Raw genomic sequence first — 19,186 nt, 5'->3', positions numbered from 1 at the left:
GGGCAGGGACAGCGGATCACTTAACACCTCTAGAATCAACCTCATCTTTTTTTCCATTTTTCTCCTTCTTTTTGGTTCTTACCAGCTCCACCCTGTTGTGGTGAGTTTAAACTCCCAGGCTGATTTTCCTTCTCTCCTCGGCACACCTCCCTTACCACTCAGAGAGCGCTCAGGGGATGAAAGCCTGCCCCGAGCAAAACATAATTAGTGACGGAAACTTCTACTCCCGTTCTGTTGAAAAGCCCCATATTATAGCCTGAAGTCAAATAGGAAAGAAAGAAGAAATTACTTTGGGATTTATGTTTTGTATTGTTCAGGCCTTTGCTTGCCCACGATGGGGCAGGATGTTGTATGAAGTTGCGAGCTCTCTCCGGGGGGGAAACACCATGGTCCACTCGACCAGGTGTCAGAGATCCGGGTGCTTAGCCTGGCCCCACCCCCTTCTAGCTGTGGGACCCTTGCGCGACTCGCAGCCTTGTTTCTCACATCTGTAAAAACGCTGGCCCTGGTTATTCTGAGGGTCAGATATGTGAAGACACTCTATAAAATAGAAAGTCCTATGAAATACAGGATATTCTTATCACTGTTCTTCTTAATAACATCTTCTCAGCAAAAACACGGACATAAGACCACGTGGGTGTCTATTCTGCCATTGCTCCAGAATCAAAAGTTTTCCTGAAACAATTTTCAAAGTCTGTTCTAAAGGTGTGGAAATATACTCTAAGAGGTCCCCTGAGAAAATAAAGGCTGCCCTCCCACTGGCCAGGGGCACCTGACCCTGGGGACGGAACTTGAGTACAAGCCAGCAGCCAGGCCAGCGCCCAGCCTCAGGGTTGGCCCCTTGCTGCCTTATGCCGGGCCACCGTGTGGAAGACACCTGCGGGCGCCTCCTCCCGTGTCCCCCACAGCTGCTCTGCTGGAACCGCCTCCCGGGACCCCCGTGGCACAGTCTCGCCTTCTTGAGAATAAGGACCCTTTGTGACGTCATAAGTGCTTTTCGGATGACTGCATGTTAGACATAAGATTAGTGTCTTTTGATGAAGACATCTTGCATGATGGCAAGAAGCTACTCTGATTCAGGTAACACTTCTTAATGGATTTGTAGTTAATTCATCACAGCAACAACACTACAGAGATTTGGGGGAAAATAGGCAATACCAATGATTTATTTCTTTAGGCACAAAGCACCATTGGAACCCACATGGGTTCCCTGAGCCCCGTTAACAACTGTTGCTGTCCAGGGACCTTCGGCCCTCAGGTGGGGAAGACTTCCTCTAATCCAGTCACAGAAGCCCGGGCCCCACCACGAGGTTCTACCGCCTGGGGAAACTGCTGGAAGGGGGTCTTCCGCTGAGGTTCTAAAGCAGAAGACAGGGAAGAACACAGGCTTTGGGGTCAGCCAGATGATCAGTCTGGGCCCTGCGTCTACCAGATGTGTGATCCCGCAGGACTGAACTTGAGCCGTTGTCTCAGTTTCCTCATCTGGGAAATGGGCCCGCTAATGCCCACCTCCAGGGCCGTGTGGGGACTACAAGAGACCATCATACACAGGGCAGCACTGAGCACGCTACGAAAGTTCGGCGAAGGACAGCACTCTTCCTGCCCTTGGAGAAAACAGCTGCTAAGTGAGCCCAAATTTAAAAGTACAAGCAGCATCCCAGGCAAGTCACCTACCCGTGCTCCTCTCTGTGCGGATAAACCGGTATCCTGTGTGTGACGGAGGAAGGAGGCACATGAGTACTCCTCATACAGGGCAGCTGTTGGGAGTTTTCAGCCGGGGAACCTGCCGCCGTTGTCACCGTATAGGTCAGAGACCACGTGTATGACTGCATTGCTCCTGCAGAGACAAATTAAGATGCATAAGTCACTCACACATGGAAGCATGCCGCATTCTTAGAACACCTTAGTGGCTTCCCATGCTCTTTAAGCTGGCAGTCAAAATCTTTACAAAGCAGGTGTCTCTGTCCTGGCTGACCTCATGATAAACATCCCTTACTCCCTGCCTTTGTTCTCTCTGATCCAGCCACAATAGCTTTCTTCCATTGTTCCCCAGAGAACCACAATTCCCAGCACCACAGGGCCTTTGCACGTGCTCTTTCTGCTGCCTGAAACCATATTCTTCCCTTAGTACCCATTCATTCCTCATATCTCAAAAGAGAGAAGCTGTCTCCTAACCCCAGACTGAGTCAGCTCCCCTACTGCACTACAGTCCTGCGTGGTGCCTACAATAATTTGTCATCTTACACCCATTCATGAATGTGATTTACTTAATGCTTATCCCCTCCTAGACTAGAAGCTCCATGAGGTAGGGGCCTTGTCTATTTTACCCACTACTGGATCCCTGGTGCTTGGTACAGAGCCTGGTGGCCCAAAATTTTTCAATAAAAATTTTAAAAGGAAGAAAAGGGAAAGGAAAGCGGGAGGGAAGGAGAGAGGACAAAAGAAAGCTTGGAAGTGGGGTGCCTGGGTGGCTTAGTCGTTCAGCGTCTGCCTTCGGCTCAGGTCATGATCGCAGGGTCCTGGGATTGAGCCCCGCATCGGGCTCCCTGCTCCGCAGGAAGCCTGCTTCTCCCTCTCCTGCTCCCCCTGCTTGCGTTCCCTCTCTCGCTGTGTCTCTCCCTCTGTCAAATAAATAAATAAAATCTTTAAAAAAAAGAAAAAAAAAAAGCTTGGAGAGGCACGGCCAAGTAACTTCTCAGCATTCAACTGAACAGGTGTCAGGGAGCCAACAAACTGCTTAAAGCAGCCCTAAGTAGATTATTGGGCTCTACCTGCCCAGGTCTTTTTGAAGATTATTAGAGAGCGACCTTAACGGTGACCTATTCCATGCATATTACTAATTCCATTAATTTACTTTTTAATTGGATACCTTGAAATTGCCAGGGATTGGGAAGGGAAACAGACAATATTTAAACCCCTCAAGATGCTTAAGAATTTTATGAGATGGTTAGACTATAAAAATGGTAATTTAAGAAATCACTAAGTTATACATGCATCGATTTCTGATAAATTTTAGAACGTTGGGCGCCTGGGTGGCTCAGTCGTTAAGCGTCTGTCTTCAGCTCAGGTCATGATCCCAGGGTCCTGGGATCGAGCCCCGCATCGGGCTCCCTGCTCAGCGGGAAGCCTGCGTCTCCCTCTCCCACTCCCCCTGCTTGTGTTCCCTCTCTCATTGTCTCTCTCTCTCTCTGTCAAATAAATAAATAAAATCTTAAAAAAAATTTTAGAATGTTGATCTAGTGGAAATTATTAAACCCATTTTAGGAAGTGGAGGGACTAGGATCTAACACCCCCTTGCAGGCACAGGGGAAGAAGAACTGGTTATGGGAGGCCATTTTTAAGGGGAAGTAAAACTTGGTGCTTTAGTTCTGTGTTTTCTGCAGCAGATCTTTTCTATCTTAACATTCCTGGGGGAAGCTGAAAGAATGGTTTTCATTAAAAAATGCAGTCCGTTCCATCCCAAAGACTTTGCAAACAGCCCATGAGTAGCTGCACTGACGTGGAGCAGGTGAAAGACTGAGCTGGTGGACCAGCACTGTGCCAATTACACGACAGGTTCCGTGCCGGATACTCTGGAAGGCATGTGAAAATGGAATCCTACTCTGAACACATTTGTTTATTATTAAAAGAACTCTGTATTGAACTCTACTGTAAACCAGAGAATCTTTTGGAATGCAAATAACGCCCTTTTTCAATGAAGGGACAGTTTCATTCCAAGAGCATGAAGGAGAAACCATTTTTTGAGCATCTAATATAGGCCAGGCACTGTGCTAAGTGCTTTATAGATACCCTTAAAATAAACATTATCCCCACTTCACAGATGAGGAAACAAAGGTTAAATCTGAAAGAATGTTAGGGAGTGGACAGGAATACAGAAGATTCAAGAAAATAATGTGAATGTGGGAGTGAACAAAGAAATTAAAACTGGAGCAAAACGTGCAACCAGGAATGAGGCTAACCATGCTTACTCTAACTCTTCTTAGAGGTGGGCCTTAACTTGGGCTCAGAAATTTTCCAGGAAACAATGCCACTGGGAAACCTGACAAGTCAGTAGCCATAAGATAGTAAACAAACTGGTCAGGAGTCAACTGTCCTTGGAATTAAGATCAAACAGGAATTTCTTTCAGATGCCCCCATAAAAGGCAACTGGGAACTGCTCAAGTGTCCCCCACAACACCCTTACAATGGACTCCAGGCTTGATTCTCAGGACCGTTCCTTAGGTCCGCCCTTCAAGCTGGTGGTGGCACAATCAAGTCCAGTTCAGGGAAACTCAGAATGTTAACTTGACCGAGGTCCCCGTGGCTGGGACCAGTGGGGTTCCGAACCCCAGTCTGCCATAGGTCTTCCATTCTCTCTACCAGACTGCCTCTCCACTCTGGGTCCTAGTCCTGCTGTGTACTGGCTGGAAGATCTTGGGCAAGCCCCTTATACTTTCTTTCATCATCTATAAAACAGGCATGATAATATCTATCTTGCAGAACTGTTGCGAGCATTAATTGACATAAGCTTGGCACGTGGGAGGCTCTTGATGATATTCACATGCTCTTCACTATGAATTCAGGTATTCTTGTATCGGACTTTCTTAAAGTAGAGATTTCTCTGTCTCCCATTTCAGATGCCAGGGAAGACAGTCAGATTCTGTCACCAGGGATGAAATTTGAACAGCAACAGAAATTTAGCTAATGATGGCAAACTTCTAAATGTGTTTTTCCATAAAATCATAGGTGTTCTTATTCACCAGTATGGCTAAAAGTACCCCTTCCTGGTTTGGACATGTACATCATATACAAGGAGATAATGACTTTAGCAGGCTGTTAGGCATCATTTATAGTAACTGCAAGAAGACTGGAAAGACGAAATTCCAAAATGATCATGCCCCAGATGACTGGATTATGCATGATTGCCCCCTCTATATTTTGCACTTCATATGAAATTATATTGCTGTTATAATTTTTAAAAGTATCCTTTTTTTTAAAACAGTTTATCTCTAAGCGGTGGGACTGAGGAAGGCTTTAAAATATTTCTTCATTTTGCTTATCTGTATTTTTCTATAATGAATGTGCACTACCTGCGTGAAAAGAAAAACATTAAAATATATTAAACAAATTTTACAATTGGAGATAGAATTGGAGCGGGGTGGGAAGTATGGGAGAACAATGAACCAGCCACAGCAAGCAAGTAATTAACCCTTCAAGCCCCTGGGACCTCGGCCGAGCACTGCGAGGTCAGTGGGTATGTAAAGGAGGCAGCCAAGGAAGCCAAAAGATTTTCTCTTTTTTTCCCCCCGGGAGTAGTAGGACGACATAGTGATAATAGCCATCACCTGAGAGAATGCAGTGGAAGTTACTTTTGTATGAGCTCCTGGAGCACAGCAACCGTTCCTTATTCATCTCTGTATCCCCAACAGAGTGTCTGCCAAATAGTAGGTGTTCAGTAAATTTTTGTTTCATTGAAATTGTTGTTGAAGGCGTAAATGCTGCTAGAAATAGACGTTATCAAACAAAAAGCTAGTGGAACTCTTTGAAAAATGGGCTCCTGTGGTCTGGGAAACAAAACCCCTAAATGGCCATGTGCCAGCAATCTAAGAGACCCACTCAGGCAGGCTTAAGCAGATTAACACCTACTGGCTTGGGTGAGAAACCCTTTCTGCCTGGGGACCAGAAAAGAACACCCCTTACATTCCCTTTCCTATCAGTGGGACCTCCAGTGAGAATTGCTGCTTCTTTTTTAAGGAAACTAATAAAAGAAAATGTGTGCAGTTAACAGTTTGTGCTTAATTTTTAAGACCGCTCTGATGCTTTTTACTTACTGGCATAACAATAACAAACCTTCCCTATGTGCTTAATTCCCACATCTTTCTCTTATTCTCCCCTCCCCGTATGCCCACCCTTACTTAAAAGTCTGAGGATCGTGGAGAAAACCCCCTGAGCTTTGAGAATTCTATAAAGATCCCCAAAGATCTAAAAATCCTAGAAAGATAAGTGTTGTCCATGTTGTAGTATTAAAACTAAAACTGCAGGAGAGGAAGATTTTCTTTCTTCCCATCCCCAACAGAATGTTTTTCTTCCCTGAGTTTTTGTTATTGTCATTTTTCCTGGAGGGGGCTTGGAATATAACAGGCGGTCAGAAATAACTTGTTGAGGGGCACCTGGGTGGCTCAGTCGTTAAGCGTCTGCCTTTGGCTCAGGTCCTGATCCCAGGGTCCTGGGATCGTGCCCCGCATCAGGCTCCCTGCTCAGCGGGAAGCCTGCTTCTCCCTCTCCCACTCCCCCTGCTTGTGTTCCCTCTCTCGCTGTGTTTCTCTCTGTCAAATAAATAAATAAAATCTTAAAAAAAAAAAAAAAAAAGAAAGAACTTGTTGAATAAATGAAGGAATGAATGATTAATCATCCAACATGAACCAGACTTCAAGCTACTTTCTTTTTATACACTAATTCACTGAATCTTGGCAATAACCTTTTTTTTTTTTTTTTTTTATTTATTTGACAGAGAGAGAGAGAGAGCAAGAGAGGGAACACAAGCAGGGGGAGTGGCAGAGGGAGAAGCAGGCTCCCGGCCGAGCAGGGAGCCCGATGTGGGGCTCGATCCCAGGACCCTGGGATCACGACCTGAGCTGAAGGCAGACGCTTAACGACTCAGCCACTCAGGCGCCCCTTGGCAATAACCTTTTGAGGTAGGTGGTATTACCTCCTTTTTTCAAGTGAGAAAATTGTGGCCCAAGACTTGTTCAAATTTGAACCCGGATCCTGCCCAACTCCAAAGCCTTTCTACAACAACAGCGGCTTCTCACACTTGAGTGTGCGTCTGAATCCCTGGAGATCTTGTTAAAAATGCAGATTCTGATTCAATAGGTTGGGAGTTGAGCCAGCAATTCTGCATTTAAAACAAGCTTCTAAATGATGGTAATGCCCTTGGTCCATGGACCCCACTTTGAGTAGCAAGGCTCTCTAAGCCACTGCCTCCCGTTGTTCACGTGGAGTGTTGAGGGCCATTAAAGATCAGAAGTTGTAGGGTTCTAGTACAGACTTGTGAAAATTCAGGCTACTTTCCAGGCTACCTGGCCGCACCCTTCCTTCAGATCTTGAACTAAACTGTTTGAACCTTTTCCCCTGCTAGGATTCTATGAACCATCACAGATGTTGCTCAGGTTTTGATCTAACCTAAGCCTTTTGTTAGTACCTTCCTGAGAAATAAGCTCCTTTAAGTATGTCTAGATTTTGGGGCTGTCTAGACAGTAGCCACTAGCCGCAGATGGCCCTTTAAATTTAACTAAAACAAAATACAATTAGAAAATTCAGTTCCTTAATTGCACTAGCCACGTTTCAAGTGCTCAGTAGCCCTGTGTGGTTAGGGTCTACTGCTTTGGACAGCTCAGATTAAAAAAAAAAAAAGTTACTATCATCACAGAAAATTCTATTTGAATGGTGTCCCCTTACAGTATTTGCTATTAAGCAAACATTTTGTGTAAACTTCAAGACTGAGACAGGAAAAGAAGATTTCATATGTATATATTTATCCCACTGGCCATCTATCCTCCAGGGAATAGTGCTTAAGGAGAATACTTGCTGAAGTTGAAAACCTCATCTGTTTGGGTGACTTTATCAGTAGCTCCCGGGCCAAAATCTGATTGACGAAACTGGCTGGGAGCAGCAGATGGATCCGTTCCCAGAGAGAGCTGCTGGTTCAGAATCTGGCCCTGCCTACCTCTGCAGCTTCCCCTGCTGCCACTTTCCACTTATTTATCCACATTAGTCAGTCCTCACTATGCCAGGCTCTTCTCTGCCTCAGGCCTTTGCCCGTGCTGTTCCCCACGACCTAGAATGACCGTTTCCTTTCCCCAGACTTTATGTGGCTGACCCTTTCTGACATTCCGGGTCTTGGATAAATGCTACCTCCTCAGAGAGGCCTCCTCTGACCATTTCCTAGCACACTCTTATTCTCATTATGACCATTTGAAATGGCTTATGGACCTGGTAGTTTACTTCTGTATTGACTCTCTTACCCACTAGGAGCATGCAGGCGGTGACTCTGCCTGTTCTTATCACCCTGTGCCCCCAGGACACAGCACAGATTAGACACAAAAGAAGTCAACAGAACGGACGAGCAAATCCAGAGGCCCCCAACACCAAGCCAAGACCTGACAATGTGAAGTCAAGAAGAGATTCAACAATCTGTTTTCAGTCCCAGCTTATATTTCCTAATTCCATTCCTTTAGAGAAAAGGAAGCAGCAGGGCTGGAGGAGGGGGCATTCACTGGCAGGGACAACTCCGAGGATGTGTCAGTGAGTCATCGTAGGCTCTGGGGCAGGGCTGCCGTGTCCACCATGGCCCACTCCTTTTAGCTGCCCTCAGAATAACTGAGCTTTTGTTATTTGGAAAGAGTAGGAGCCAGTTATCTTTGTTACATCCTCAACCGATGCAGAGAAGATGCAGCTGGGCAGGCCAGATGTTCTACAGTTAGGGCCATTTATAAGGAATTTGCCTTTATTTCTTTAGGCATCCTAGCATCTCAGTGATTTAATTTGCCGGTTTTGTGGTGCAGGGAACCCATGGTGGGAAGGTGAAAACATGAGTTTAATAGTTAACTTTTATTGTCATTGCTAACGGAGGGACTACTTCAAATGACATCATAAACCAGGTCTTGGAGCCCGTCCGAGGCCTCACAGGGCAGTGCGGGAGCTATACAGTTTGCGTTAAATGACATTGAAGAATTGCAGCCCAATGTCATGTTAAGTGGGCCAGTCAGTTTGGCACCACCTGCCATGCTCCTGAGGAGGAGCAAAGCCCGTTTTTCTTAACAAAAATGAAGGTTTCTGACCTTTGCTGGGCCAAGATTGAGATGGCAAGCTCACAAAGTTAGGGAAGAAAATGGATAAGTGGGCTAGATTTTACCTCGTGGAAATCTGCTGAAACGGAATCCTTTACCCGGTAACTTATCATGGCCTCCCCACAGACTTGAACATGCCCAAGCAAAATCAGCCAGTATCAGGTTCCATTTTAGGTGCCCAGTACTCCTTTCCTTTCACTTTCTTCCACACCCCCCTCCATGCCTTTAAAAACAATTAATGAAAACAGTCCTAAGAAAACATATTTAGAAATACATGTAGGCATGGGCATAGAACGAGACAGAGCCATAGATAAGCAGAGTGGCTGTTTTCCTAGTAAGTCATAACTCATTATCTATAATAAAGGACTTTGTATTCACTAGAGCTTGTACCAAAGGATGCCAAAAGATTATGTGCAATGAATTAATTTTCTCTTTGTGCTCACCAAGCAGACATAATACTGTTCTCTTTTTCACATCTGAAAAATGGGGAAGTGTCTGTCAAAAGTGAGACATTGATATGTGGAAAAGTTGCAGACACCTGATGGGCCTTGACTCTAACTCAAACTTGATAATACCTATTATCACCTGAGGGATGATATTCAGAGCATGCTGAGACCCAGCAAAATAACTAGGTCACATAAAATTTCATTTAACGTATTAATAAACTGTTTTTAGCAGTGGTGGTTTGGTTTTGTTTAATTTTCCCCACTTCTTGCTTTCTGGTTTGGGTCCTTTTTAAAAATTTGCTTTTGCTTTTTTTTTTTTTTAATTGTTAACCACTTCAGATACTTTTTGGAAAGTCATGGTATATAAATCTGCCAGTAATTTTAAGACGGAAATAAAAATTAACTGGGCATGAAGACCATATGTTGAGTTAACTTTTTAAAAAAAGAAACATGGCAAATGCATTTTATAAGATACACAATAATTGTTTTCCAATTCACAACATTGGTCAACGAAATATTTGCATAAATCCCCCAATTTAAGAAACCTACCATAGTATATTTCCTAATATCTTGGGATATTAGGAAATATCAGGGATACATATGCTTTATAATGCAATATCTATAAAACCATACATGTTGTTAGGAAATTATGTCTCCTCCAAGACCATGACCCACATGCATGCCAAGATCCAGTCCAATTTAGCAATGGAGTATTTCAAAAGTGGTACTTGAGAAAAATATTACACATAGTTTTATCTAGGATGACATTTTTAATGCCCCCTGGAGATGTCTGAGAACAAAGCAGGAATGTGCCAAAATCTTCAAAGGTTACAATCATCTGAAGAGAACCTGTTTCACATTTGTATTTCTAAGAAGCTACTTTTATGACTCTTGAACACATTGCACAGAAATCTCTGAACACATTTATGATATTCCTGTGGGTTTGACTATCACACCTGCCACACCTTGAGGCCTCCACAGTGCTGTGAGGAAAACCAGGCAGACTCACTAGCCGGGTGAAAATTATGAAGAGATTCTAGACATCCTGCCTTCACAGCCCTCCTGTCCCCTTCTTTCCTTACAGTCTCCTTGCTGGACAAGCTGCTACGCTGCAGGAAAGTTCTCACCCAAACTGCTTCTGCTCCACAATGCACGACTGTTTGATTTGCATAATTTCCCTGTTTATTTTCGCAGTGAGGATGTTATCACCAACTGGCTCACGTGCATCTCCCAGGGGGATGGGGGTGAGGCTGAGAGCCCTTCTTACCCTCCTGGTTCCTTCCCGACTAAGGCGGAAGACTGGGGATCGCTGCCCCATGCTCCGGCCTGGGGAGGACCCCTGAGCAGCTGAAGAGCTGTGAACAGGGCTCAAGTTCTCTTCCCGTTTCATTCACAGTGACTAAGGTGGTTCTTTCCCGTTCGGCTTTCCTTCCCAAGCCTCCTAAGCAGGAATAACAAGAGCCCACGACGGAGGGAAAATGGGAGGGATGGGTGGTGGCGGGGTGGGGGGGGGGTCGTGTTCTTCCTCCTCAAAGTGGAAACAAAACACGATTCCAGGTGCATCCATGTAAACAGATATGTGATGCCAAAATGTAAATTTCCACAGAAGAGGAGGGCACTTTCCAGCTGTGTACCCAACGTGAAATCAAAGCTCCATCTAATGCCAATTACTGACCACCCTACTTCTCAATACTCTGAAGAATCCGGTCTCCTTAGTGGTCCCTGACAAAGGACCGCTGAGTTCATTGGCAGGCAAGTTTCCGCCCCTGGCCAAGTGCAGAGAGGTCAGACACATTATAGGTTCTTAAGCACCTGCTCATTCCCTCTCTGAGTAGCACTAGTTCTCAAGAGAAAGGAAACGAGGGAAGGATTTAATCGAAGATTCCTAGGATATATACTGTATCTTCTCTGAAAATGACATGCTCTCTCTTGCCTCCAGGTCTTTGTACTAATACTTAGTCCCTCTGCCAAGACTACCTTCTCTCGCATTATTCAGCCTTCCCAGACCCTCCAGATACACAGCCTCATTTTGTGCTCTATTCCTTTCTCCCCAAATCAGCCCAACTTAGCACTCCTCACATTATTTGTGACTGCCAGCTTGCTTATCAGAACCCGAACCTCTAAATAATAAACTCCCAGGAAGCAAGGACCTCAAGTGTTTAGTATATAGAAGCCACTGGAGAAATATTTATTGGATAAATGGATAGATAAATGGGTGGACATGTAAGTGAATGAAGGGGTAAAAAACAACATCATAAATAGGGCAATCTCACCCTATTTATTTGGTCTTCAAAAACATGCAATTTAGTCCCTAGTCTATTCTGAAAACAATTCTATTCTAAGTAGAACTAGGATATAAGTAAGCCCGAGCATGCTGTGATGGTCTGGAGGAAAATTCGAACCCGGAGGGTGAGGGAAACGAAGAACATGAGTAGGACTTCTTCAGGCAGAGGGGGAAGGAGGAGAGCCCCGGAGGGGGAGCAGTGCGAGCAGCGATTTGGAGAAGGAGCCTGCTCACAGGCTTGAGTGCAAGGTGGTGGACTCGGCCCCCACACTTTGAGGATGCACAGCTTCAGGGAAACCAGCCCGGTGGGCCTCGAGAAAGTGGACAGACAAGAGTGGAGGCAGGTCACCAGCTTGAGAGGCCGCTGGGGGTTCAGGAGAGGTGGGGAAGGCCCGAACACACGGCAGTGGTGGGATGGGAAGAAATGGGTCCGTCAAATTACCCTTCATTTCCCACCCGTTCTCTGCAGTTATATGAGGCCGTGTGACTGAGTCCTCGCTTCGGGGAATTTAAGTGGAAGGGACCCGGCATCACCTTCAGGCCAGGGCCTTTGAGAGAGTGGGCTTTCCTCTCCACACCCACCTTCTATTTCTGTCCGCTGGTTGCAGACTTGACGAAGCCCAAAGGCAGTGGGCCTCAAGCTAGCGTGTATCAGAAGCACCTGGAGGCGTGTTAAGCAAACCTCTGGGCCTCGCCCCTAGAGTTTCTGATTCAGAAGGTCTGTGATGGGACCTGATAACGAGCATTTCTAACACGTTCCCAGGAGATGCTGAGACTGCTGGTCCACGGACTGCACTTTGAGAACCACTGCCCTGGGGTATGGTGCAACCTAATCTTGAAAGACCAAGTGTTTCCAAATAGTTGCATTAAAGAGAGCCCCCTCTCTGACCTAGACCCCCTGCCAGGACTGTCTACAAGCCCGAAATTGGCTTCTCCTGTGTTAACTCCATACATTTTAGATCTGTTACAGTAGCTTAGCCTATCCTAATAATACAGGAGCTGAGGGGAAAGATTTGAAGCTGCCTGCCAGATTTGGGGTTGGGTGACTGGGAGAATAGTTAAGCAGGTTTGGAAGGAAAGAGGATGAGTGGATTATCACAGTCTTAGGAGCCCTCCACTCCACAAGGACTGGTCATTCTGCTGGCTCAGCCCCACCCAGGGCCCATCTAGCAGAAGGTCATGTCTGCCTTTCATTCCTCTCCTGTTACTTCCTTGTTGGCTTCTAAGGCCGCCTTCACATGTCCCCTCTCTCCTGCAAGCTTCCCTCCTGCCTGCCAGAGTTCATTGGCAAATGGACTGCTGCTTCCTCTGGCCCCTGTAGCATCGGCCGTAGCCCTCACCTTCTTGGCATTAATCACAGTAAGCCCTTCTGTCTGGATCATACCTCACTGTTAGCAAAGCACTTTGGCCTCTCTTACCTCATCTGATCCCCAGAGCAACCACATGAGCTGCTCTAGAAGCATGCACATGCACGCACACACACACGGTGTGTTATCATATATTAGCTAACACTTGTTGAATATTCCACCTACACAATCTCACTTCCATGAGTCTCATGAGCAATGTCTTAAGGACATTTGTTGAATGGCTGAGTGACTGTGGTGCCCGGAACAAGGGATTTAAGCTTTCTCACCCTCCACTTCTCCTCCACAACCTTGCAGGGTTCCCCGGGTGACAGCGGACCTTAGCAACTAGTTATTATTATCCTTGTATCACCTCTTCTTCTCCATTTCTAAACCGTGTCTTGGCATTCAAGATCCTTCAGGAAGTGACTCCAGCCTCACAAGATCCCTCCACAGACCTCCTACATTTCAGACAAAGTTTCCCGTGCCCTGAGAAGGCCCCACACGTCCCCACCCCTGTGCATCTGTTCACACCGCCCTCTGTCTAGAAGGCCCTTCTGCTCCACCGTCCTCCGTTAAAATGAAGATCCACTCCTTTGTGAGGTCTTCCTCAGTGCCTCCCACCAGAGGGAGTCTCCGCTTCCCTGGGAACCCCAGAGCATCAGTCTGTACCTTGCTTACCGCCCCCGCCTCGACATGGTTGCCATGTCTTAGCATATGGCTTCCTGGCTGCCCTACTTTCCAGAGATGCCTCTCAACTTCTGGTTCACAGAGCTCCCTTTCTCGTTTTCAAGAAAGAATGGCTGTGTATTAATTTATGTCTCATCATTTCAGTGGCTTAGTTGGGGGGATGGTGATTATCATGTACTCAATCTGCCAACTTGAAAACAAAAGCATGAAGAATATGTACATACGAATAAATGAGTAACTGCAAGGCATCTGTAAATCCAGGCGAATACTTGGCATTGTTTTGGAGGGTTGAGGGGAAGAACGTTTTTCCAGAAAGCTCTTGCTTTAAATACCAACTCTGCACTCAAAGCCTCCGGGGGGACCTTTCGTTACCTGTGGTGCTGAGGCCCGTGTACTCAGGGGATGGGTGGCTGACGGGGGAGGACGGAGGTGGCACTTCCATGGACGTGGCAGATTTTGCTGGTGAAAACGATGGCACCGGGGAAGGGGTTGGCGGGGTGGCCTCTGTCAAGACAATCTCTTCTCGGACTTCTGCTATGGGTAGAGAAAGGGTGGGTCCTCAGAGCCAAAGGTCAAGGCAAGTTGTCTTTAAACGACTTTAAAAATGGAAATATTCTTTCTCATCTGTGTCATGTCACCCTTCTGCTTCAAGCCCTTTGATGATTTTGCACCACCATCATGGCGTGCAAGGCAATTCCATACACATGTGTGCCCACTCTAAAGAAGAAAAAGACATCACTGGTTTCATACCACTTGGCCTGCCCACAACAACTAAATTCTTTGGAAGACAGAGCTAAAGAAACACAGAGCATGGAAGTAAGGGTACAAATCAAATTGCCAAGTAGAGCAATTCCCAGTGAAATGCCGGCTTACCAGTGCTTCCTTCTCCCTTCATGGCTCGCATGAGCTCATTGGCCCGCTCCTGACAGTGTAGGGATTCTAACAGGTAGAGCACGTAGTCATCAAACATCAAGTGAATTAAGTGAAACGACCCTGGTAAGAGAAGATCCAAACAGAAAGGTAAGTCATGGCAGCTCATGTACGCCCCTCCACCTGCTCAGTCGTCCATGTTACCTTGGGCTCCACTGCTCTGTTCAAGTCTTTCATTCCCCCACTCCATTATCATCTCTGCATGGTCAAAAGTTGCTCCTCTTTGCTGTATCCTCAGCCTAGCCTAATGCTTGACATAAGGTGTCACTAACACTTTGTAGCAAGTGAGTCTTTTCCTTGCTCAATCTGGCTCATCAAAAATGGCACCCATTGAGCCATCTATCCAAATGCCATTGAGCCAACTGAGCCCTCATAGACCCACTGGCCTCATCCTCATCTGAGCATGACTCACTTTGTTCACCATGTACTGACATGGTGTCTTTCATTTTTATCTCTTCCACAAGTTATGTTTTATTTCCCCGATTCGACTTTAAGGATGTCCATGGCAGGGATTTTGCCTTCTAGTTCCCTATACCGATGTACCTGACAATCCTGGGAGCAGAACTGAAAATTAAAATCTGCAACAACTGAATTATTTCCCTAAATGTTTCTGAGACCTCTGTTTAACACATGGTTCTTAGAAAAGGTATTGGATTGAAAATATATGGTATTCTCAAATTCTTAAGAGTAGATTGTTTCATAAAAAGGGATGTAAACAAACCTCTCCAAAGATTTTTCCAAAGTGCCAGCCTCTGTGTTTAAAGTCTTATATTCTCTCATTTAATCTCTACAACCACCCCATAAGGTAGGTACTTATATTCCTATTATAACACATTATTTCAAAACCATCTTTTCTTGCATGTCGTGCTGCCACCATGGCCAGTCGGATGATCCACATGTGGAAGGGACTCGATTAATGTCTGCTGTAATCAAGCCTCAGGAATGCCAGAGCCAGAGGGGCCAAACCTTCGTCTCCAGTCCCATGCTTCCAGCTCCCAAGGGGACATCTCCATGTAGCTATTCTGCTTCCCATGAAATGTCCAAAACTTCTCACCCACCTATGTACAGCTGACCTCCTTTTCCCATTTCCCTCTAGTTTGCTTTTTAGAGGACATGGAGGACTCTCTGGTATTACTTATACTGTGATTCCATCATCACCACCATGACCTTTATCACTGTCCTAGTCATAGTCATCATCATCATCGTCATGCTTACCACGTGCCCAAACTCTACTAAGCCCTTAACACATGTCTGCTCCTCACCACAGACTGGGATAGGTGGTACTGTCCTCCCTTATGGAGCAGGAAAGGAGTCTCTCCATTAGCAGTATGTAGGGATTTGCCTCAATTTGGTCTGGCTCCAAAATCTGTTCCCAGTCCCCTACAGATCATCCGGTTCAGTCTGCTCACAGCACAGATGGGAAAATCAAAGACTAGATCCCAGAAGGGCCCTTTGAGTTGGGAGCTGTGCCTCTTCAAGTCTCAGGAATAGGGTGCTGGGGCTATAGCTCCAGTTGTACAACTGGTTAGTGCACGATACTTGTAAGAAATAAGGTGATGGGGGCCAGCTGGGGGTAACAGGACGACTCCTCCTTGGTGGAATTCATCACTCTTCTTTTTAATTCCACCTTCTTGGTGGAATTTATCAATTTTCTTTTTAATTATACCTGGCTTCTGCACATACACACAGACACACATACACAACCTTCTATAGAAGGCTATAGAAGAAAATCCTCAGCTTAACTCTGAGGCCAGTGGATGCCCAGCAGGTCACACACACCAACTCCTATCCCCCTCTCTTCAGAGCCTGCCACAACCTCTGGTCCTGGTATCCACAAAGCTCGAGGCCAGGGCCCCGTCCTATACTTTCTCCACATTCTTCCTTCATCCCCAGAGTGTTGTGTCCATTTGAAATTCAGAAAGGGTCAGGTTGTGTTAAATCACTGTGAGATGCAGTCTCCAAAGCTCAACTTTCCATCCACTTCCCCAAAATGGGTCCCGTGAACCACTGAGGAGGTACAGCATTGTGGGTAATTGCATGGGCACTGGATCAATCTGCCCAGGTTGAGATCCAGCTCTGCCACTTAGTAACTTAGACCCTGGATGAGTTACTCCTACTAAATGTTAAAAACAAAACCAGCCATTTCTTGAGCCCTTGCTCTGTGGCAGATTCATTATCTGTATAGACCCATATAAATGTGCAGAATTATTATCACACTTAATCCTCATCACAACTATAGGAGATGAGTGATACTCTCCTTTTGCAAAGGAGGACACTGAGACTTAGAGAGGTAAAGTGTCCAATGTCACACAACTAATAACTGGCAGAACTGGGACTTGAACCCAAGACTCTTGGATTCTGGAGTTGTTCTTCAATCATTATGCAACACAGCTCTCTAAAAGGGAAGACAGTACAACCCCTTGTTTTGGTTACAGAAGTACTAACCATAATGAGGAAAAGGACACACTAGTTGTTTAATGAATGGTAACTACTTGTTATCTGTAAAGTCCCTTTTGCTCCTGATGTTTTAAGATCTATAGGATATTATATCATAATATGATTGTTGGGGCGCCTGGGTGGCTCAGTCGTTAGGCGTCTGCCTTCGGCTCAGGTCACGATCCCAGAGTCCTGGGATCGAGTCCCACATCGGGCTCCCTGCTCCGCGGGAAGCTTGCTTCTCCCTCTGCCACTCCCTGCCACTCTGCCTGCTTGTGATTCCTCTCTCTCTCTCTGTGTCAAATAAATAAATCTTTAAAAAAAAAAAAAAAAAATAATAATAATATGATTGTTTTGCTCATACAACCAAAGAGGTCAAAAGAAAGCATCAATTACTTGAAAGGGTCTTCAAAATGAAAAAAATATTTGCTGCAATGTTGCTCTAGGTCAGTAAGGATAGAAAGAAATACACTGAGGAACAATAAATTAGAATGGAAAACTCTAGATAATGAAAATGGGTTTAGTAGTTTTATCACAGGCAGATGCCTTGGAAATCATCTATACACCCTTCTCTTTTACAGACAAGAAAACAAAGATCTGACGAGGTGAAGAAATTTGCCCAAGACTGCACAGTTAGAAACATCAGAGCTGGGCTTGGAGGCCAGTACTCTGGGGCAAGTGTTGATTTGGGGCTTCAAGCTCTCCTCCTTAATGGCTCTGATCAGTTACCCAACTGGTCTATAATTTTCAATCACCTTTTGAAGAGTTTGTAGAGCTACTGCTACCTGCCTACTATTGTGCCAAGTGCTTTCAGTACAAAATAACTCAAAGCTCAGTCCCTGAGTCCACAAAAGCTACAAGGTCCTCCGTAGCAAAAGTCAATCATTAAGATAATTGGGCAACAAACAGTTCAGTGCTGGGGCGGGGAGAGGGCCATGGCCATGAGAACAATGCAAGGAGAAGAGGGCAAAGTGAAAAAGGGGATACGGAAAGACTGAGAGAGGGAGAGAGGGGGGCAGGATGGAGGGAGGAAGAGAGCAACATCAAAGACAGAGACACTGATGGGAGAGAGGCATTTACAGCTAACATCCCCTGCTTTATTTCTCTCCCTAGTACTTATCACTGTTCCCTATACTTTATAACTTGTCTGTATCACGTGCCTCCCTACACTAGACTATAAGCACCATAAATGCAAATGTGTATCTGTTTTTTTTCCCCCACTGTTCTCCATACCCAGTGTCTACAACAGTGCCAGGCACAGAGTAGAGGCTCAATGACTATTTGTTAGATCAACCAATCAAGTGCGCAAGCCCTGTGTACCATCTGCACTGTGCTAACCTCTCTTTCCGGCAACACTGTGAGACTGGCATTATTATTATCTTCAACTAACACATGGGGAAATGAAGGCTCAGAGGGTTTAAACAACTTGCCTAAAGTCACAGAATCGGCATCTGAGCCTGTTATGGATAAAGGTATTAGGACACACACAAAGATTTTTGTTGCTGTTGCTACGTGTTAACATAGTTTGATCACATTTCATAGAATCAAAGCATTTCTCTTTTCTTATGAACAATTTCAAATATATAGAAAAGTACACAGAATTTTAAAATGAACGGCAGTATACTCAACTCCTGGCTTTATAGCAACTTACTATTTTACTATGTTTGAATCAGATTTGTTTTTTAATTGAAGATAAAGATGAAGCCTCTGTGTTCTCTTCCTTAATTGTATTTCTCTGCCTCCTGGTGTTCATCCCCTAAGGTAATCACTGACTTGAATTTGGTATTTTTATTTGTTCTACTCTTACTACATATAATTATGTATCCATAAATAACGTATGGCGTTGTTTTCTGTTTTCACACTTGGTGTAAATGGCATCATACTTCACAGAGCAGTCTACAACTTGCTTTTGACAATCTATCCACATGGACGCATGTTATGCAGCTCCAGTCGGATGGCCACTGTCTGAATATACCACAGTTTATTTATCCGTTCTCCTGGTGATGGAATTTAGGTTGTTTATAACTTTCCCCTATTGGAAACTGACACTAATGAATACTTTCGGTACCTGTTTTCTTGTGTCTGCTGGGTCCAAGACTGCTTGCATCTTTAGTCTTATGAGATAGTGTCCAATTGCTCACCAAAATTTTTTACATTCCTACTGATAGTCTATGAAATATAATATTTGCCAGTCTGAAGGGTGTGAAATGTTATCTTATTGTCTTTATA

At 45.1% G+C, this 19,186-nt stretch overlaps 1 protein-coding gene across 8 annotated transcripts in view; it reads right to left on the bottom strand.

Annotated features, from left to right (window-relative positions):
* Positions 1-19,186, bottom strand: part of RFX4 (regulatory factor X4) — a 155,460-nt gene that overhangs the window by 10,003 nt on the left and 126,271 nt on the right. For 6 of the 8 annotated variants that reach the window (XM_032416389.1, XM_032416385.1, XM_032416390.1 and 3 more), the window contains 3 exons: positions 14,465-14,584; positions 13,964-14,125; positions 1,675-1,837 (listed from right to left, as the gene is read on the bottom strand). In XM_032416389.1, coding sequence (XP_032272280.1) covers positions 1,675-1,837; positions 13,964-14,125; positions 14,465-14,584 — 445 coding nt within the window. Of the gene's footprint in view, positions 1-7; positions 257-1,674; positions 1,838-13,963; positions 14,126-14,464; positions 14,585-19,186 lie in introns of those variants that run through there. The other 2 variants (XM_032416391.1, XM_032416386.1) reach the window with 2 other exon arrangements.

The sequence above is a fragment of the Phoca vitulina genome, unplaced genomic scaffold (genome assembly GCF_004348235.1).
Source record: "Phoca vitulina isolate PV1807 unplaced genomic scaffold, GSC_HSeal_1.0 scaffold19, whole genome shotgun sequence".
NCBI classification, from domain to species: Eukaryota; Metazoa; Chordata; class Mammalia; order Carnivora; family Phocidae; genus Phoca; species Phoca vitulina.
This window is presented reverse-complemented; position numbering and strand designations above follow the sequence as displayed.